Genomic DNA, 4,588 nt, shown 5'->3' with positions numbered 1-4,588 from the left:
TTTCCTCCTTTCTTTGATGCGGTTACATCGGAGCCAGGGCCTGATCTCCCCTTTCCTTTTCTCCTCCGTCCCCCCCCCTCGACGTTTCTCCCCTCGTTTCGCCCTTGGAAATCGGATGAGCTTCCACCGCAGGTCAGTAATCAATTTCCTTTCCCTTGTTCGCAGCACGAAATTTTTGAATGAAGAGCCTTCTTTCCTATTTCTTAATTTCAAATGATGTCAAATTTCGTTTCTGTCAATCATGCACTCGAAAGGAAAAAGAATCGGTTCAAAGGTATGAGATCACTTTTAATGAGTGTCAGCTTGCTAATATGGCTTGTTGTTAAAGAACCACGTGATTCTTCGTCGAGTCAAGAATGAACTTTTTTGCTTCAATGAAAGGCGTCAGAAAGATATATATACATATTTCGGAGTTTTGTATCTTCACCTTCTTATGAAAGTTGTGTGGATTCATCAAATTAATCACTCACAGGATGATGTAGTGGTTTAAGAAGTTATTAGATTGCATTTATTCCGTGATATGGAAAAGCATGAAGGAGATTCTCTTTCCCCCTGATTCATGAATGTGAAAATCTCAATGAATGTCCTCATATATATGTATATTCTTCTTTATGTTCATATGAAGGTAGCTAGAACTGGGACTCGGATCTATTCAACTTTCTCTATGGTTATAGAAAGACAGGAATGCATAGCTATACATTTGATACGAAAACTATTGTCTTTATATTTATATGAGGGTAGAAAGAAAAAAGCCCTTGATCCATCAACCTGCCCTTGGATTACCATTTTTTGGAAGGAGAGGTTCAAGATTGATGTACGTATCTCCCAAAATTAACGACTTTATGTTTATATAAGATAGAACAAAGGTTCAGATTTGATCAACTTACCTTGGTATTACTTCATCAGGAAGGAATGCTTCAAACTAGTTGCACATGCAGAAATTGTTGTCTTTATGTGTGCTAGAAGGCCAAACAGGACTTTGATTCTTCATCTTTCCTCAGGATTAGGATTTTCAGAAATGCACATATGCATATATTTCAAAATTAACGTCTTTATATTCATGTAAAGGTGGAATAAGAACTCAATCTATTGACTTTTCGCTAGATTACATTTCAGGAAGGAAGTTCTCATATATATCATAATTAGTGTTATGTTTGTATGAAGGTAGAACAAAGACTTGATTAATTATAAACCGTATTTTCTTGGGAATTAGGAGTTTATTACATCAGCTATATGCAAGATTATGATAAACCTTTAGGCACGCCCTTGATTACCACTTTTTGACAAGAGACATGCTAAAGATGCCTTCATTCTATTGCTGTTTATAAAAGAAATGGAAACTTTGATATCAGACAAGAGTCTTGACTTAAAATGTTGACTTGGAAGTGTTAACTTTTGCAGCAGTATCATTGATTGTGCAATCACCTTTTGGATGTATATTGCAGTATCAAACCATGGATGTTACTCAAGTAGTAAGTGCATGGTGAAGCAATATGCTGTAAGAAGTGATAAGTGATCTAAGAATATGCTGTAACAAGTGATATAGGAACATAATTGGTTCTTTAGAGGAAGAACAAGACGTCTGAAGCTCATTATTATCTGCTCTAATTAAGAACAAGAAGTCTGAAGCTTGTGTGGTCATTGAGGGGCGCCTACGGCATATTGAGCTTGAGAAAAATCATGTAGTGCATTATTATTATCTTCTCTAAACAAGAACAAGAAGCCTAAAGCTTGTGTGGTCTTTGGGGGGCGACTATGGCATAATAAGCTTGAGAAAAATCATGTAATTTTTCAATGACAATGTGCTTGTAAAAGTTTGCATTTGATATTGTACACTTCCCTTTGTGATTATGTTTACAAATTGCCATCCTGGTCTGGAAATTACTGGCAGCCTAAATATTTGTATGGAAAAGAAAACCATTTCTATTACTGCAAGATGGCACATGAATTGACCAAGGAAGCATAAATAATAAACTATTCTGTTAGTGTTTTTTGGAATCATGTCTTCACAAAGTGTTTGGACAAGCATTTGCTGTTGAAAATCCATAAACTGCTTCTCTAAATCCCTATGGTTTTATTGTGAACAGGTGTATGGAGATTGCAATATCATTAAATGAAATCTAGGAGGATGACCCCGAAAGTATGCTAAGTTTAATTGCAATGGAAATATCTGTGTATTTCAAGAGGAAATGGAAGTGAAATTAAAAACTTTACAATTTCCTACTTAGAATGGTTGGTGATTCGACAATCACAGAAAATTGCAATGATACCCCAACTAACACTAGAGAAGGGTTTGAGGGTATTATAAGGGAAAACCTGAGGAGTCGGAAACGGCTACATCTGGTCATTCAAGCTTTCTTGGTAGACTTATTACCTGGACCAAAACGCTGCCAAAGGAAGGAAGCATGTTCTCAGGTTATAGCTTGAAGTTCAGGAAAGGTAGGCAATGTTTAAGAAAATTGAGTTGCATTTCTTCCTTGGATGCTCTTCCTTCAAGGACGTCTAGAACCACAGCCCGTAACAAACATAGATCACCTCACAGTATTGTGCATAGTAATGAAGGTGCTGATGGACTGGAACACCAAAATAATACGTTGCACTGTTGGGGCTTACTTTATAGACTCAGAGGACTATTTCGCGAACGACGTTTGTCAACTAATAGGCGTGATTCACCATCTGTGTCCAGACAGTGCTCATCATCTCTCCGTGGAAGAAACTGGTGCTTAATGAGGCGAACAATCTCCAAGTCCGATGACAACATCACTTATATCAATAACGCTTTGTACCCATCACGTGATGAGAATAGCAGGGTCAATCAAGGAACCCCGAGAACCTCCTCAGCATCTTATGAGATCATTTCAACTGTATCTCTCTCTAATGATGAAATATCACAAAGTTTGGCAAGAAATGGGAACATTGAATTCCATGGTCACGAGTCCAGTTCACAAAGAAACACAATTGATCCACAGATTGATTCTGCCTTGTCCACCAATACTCCAGGAGCTCTTTCACATCATCATCATCATTATCATCATCATCATTATCGACCTAATCTTGCTTCCTCCGTCTATACTGCGTCATCTTCAACTTCTCGAACAAGAATGCCTTTCTTGTTTGGTTTGTCCCATCGAGCACAATCACTTGAAATAATCTCATCTCCAGTTTCCTACATGAGCAGTCCTGATATGTATTTGTCGAATCCTGATGCACGAAGGGCATATACAAGCGCTCTCCAGAGCCCTAATTTGAATAGACTAGCATCATCGCCAGATTATCAAGAGGGCTACCGTGTCCCAACAACAGTTGAAAATCCTGTTTTCAGATCCTTCAGACAATTCCCATTTGAGTCATTCCAAGAAAACCAAGAATGCCCCACATTTGGACTGTCTCAGGTAGGTAGTTAATTTGTTGAGGGTGAGCAATTTAAGAATTTTGTTCCCCTTGTGAATAATTATTTTTAGCGAAGTTATGTAAAAAGGTAGGCAGTGCAATAATATATAGTTTTAATGACTTAGGATGTTCCTATTTTGCAGCAAGTTTTTATGTGGGATACCAATCTGATCCTTGCAGGAGGATTACACGCACAAGATCAGTATAGAGATCTGCGCCTAGATATTGACCACATGTCCTATGAAGTATGTATTTTTTATTGTTCTAACTTTTATTTTATTTAGACATTTCTGCACACGGATAAGAAATAATAATGTGTTCTTACATGACTAGGACCTCCTTGCTCTAGAGGAAAGCATAGGAAATGTGTGCACAGGCCTGAAGAAAGACATGATCTCAAGATGTTTAAAAAGCCATGCCTACACCAACAATGCTGCTTCTACTCATGAGGATGCCCAAATCAAGTGTAGCATTTGCCAGGTAAATTTACTTCCTAATTATTAGCTATATTCTTGAGTTAAATGCTGGAGTCATTATCGTAATTATGCATCGTGATCTTTAATATGTATAGGTGGACTATGAAGAAGGCAGTGAATTGGGTATGTTGAGGTGTGGGCACAACCATCATTTTAGATGTATTGAGGAATGGCTGTTACTAAAAGATCAGTGCCCAATTTGCAAGGCTTCAGCCTCTTGAAGGAGCGAAGACAAAACAATTCATTGTACAGTTAAATATCAAAATAGTGGGAGATAAGGCACCATTGTGTCTGACCATGTGTTCATTATTTCATAGATGAAGAATAATATTGGCCCATGCTAACAAATGGTTCTGCTTCCATGTCAACAAAGATTGTGTACATAAATGTGTAGGTGATGAGGCAGATGAATGTAATTAAAACTGTTATCTTCTTTTAAATATGTTACTCATGGAGTCAAGGCTGTAAATTTTCTTAGAGAGCTGTGAAAAGGTTATCATATATTATACACGCAAATACCTGGTCAGATTTTCAATTTACTCATCTATAACTGATGATTAATATGATTGAATTCACGCAATAATTAAATATAAAGCTAGCATTGCTAATCCACGTCAAACTAGAGAGAAGTAATGTGAGCAAAGAACCAGGATTTTACTTTTTGGTTGAGCTATATATGGCTATTCATGTTTACACTCCATGCAATAGCTTTGCTTGGATCA

At 37.3% G+C, this 4,588-nt stretch overlaps 1 protein-coding gene across 1 annotated transcript; it reads left to right on the top strand.

Annotated features, from left to right (window-relative positions):
* Nucleotides 1–954: 954 nt before the first annotated feature.
* On the top strand, nucleotides 955–4,382 carry LOC147849930 (uncharacterized). Its single transcript, XM_087337092.1, has 5 exons — nucleotides 955–1,068; nucleotides 2,088–3,392; nucleotides 3,534–3,635; nucleotides 3,724–3,870; nucleotides 3,962–4,382. Exons 2-5 carry the CDS (start codon nucleotides 2,406–2,408, stop codon nucleotides 4,085–4,087), a joined length of 1,362 nt encoding a protein of 453 aa, XP_087193218.1. The 5' UTR covers nucleotides 955–1,068; nucleotides 2,088–2,405; the 3' UTR covers nucleotides 4,088–4,382.
* Nucleotides 4,383–4,588: the final 206 nt, after the last annotated feature.

The sequence above is a fragment of the Azolla caroliniana genome, unplaced genomic scaffold, assembly GCF_043228905.1.
Source record: "Azolla caroliniana isolate FFs.n. ecotype wild unplaced genomic scaffold, voAzoCaro1.0.p SCAF_22, whole genome shotgun sequence".
Taxonomy (NCBI): Eukaryota; Viridiplantae; Streptophyta; class Polypodiopsida; order Salviniales; family Salviniaceae; genus Azolla; species Azolla caroliniana.
The sequence above is the reverse complement of the archived record's forward strand: the minus strand, read 5'-3'. Positions and strand labels throughout refer to the sequence as shown.

Coding starts and splice junctions, on each gene's coding strand:
- LOC147849930 (XM_087337092.1), top strand. CDS start 2,406: ATGTTCTCAGGTTATAGCTTGAAGTTCAGGAAAGGTAGGCAATGTTTA. Junction 3,393..3,533: donor CCACATTTGGACTGTCTCAG/GTAGGTAGTTAA, acceptor CCTATTTTGCAG/CAAGTTTTTATGTGGGATAC. Junction 3,871..3,961: donor TCAAGTGTAGCATTTGCCAG/GTAAATTTACTT, acceptor TAATATGTATAG/GTGGACTATGAAGAAGGCAG.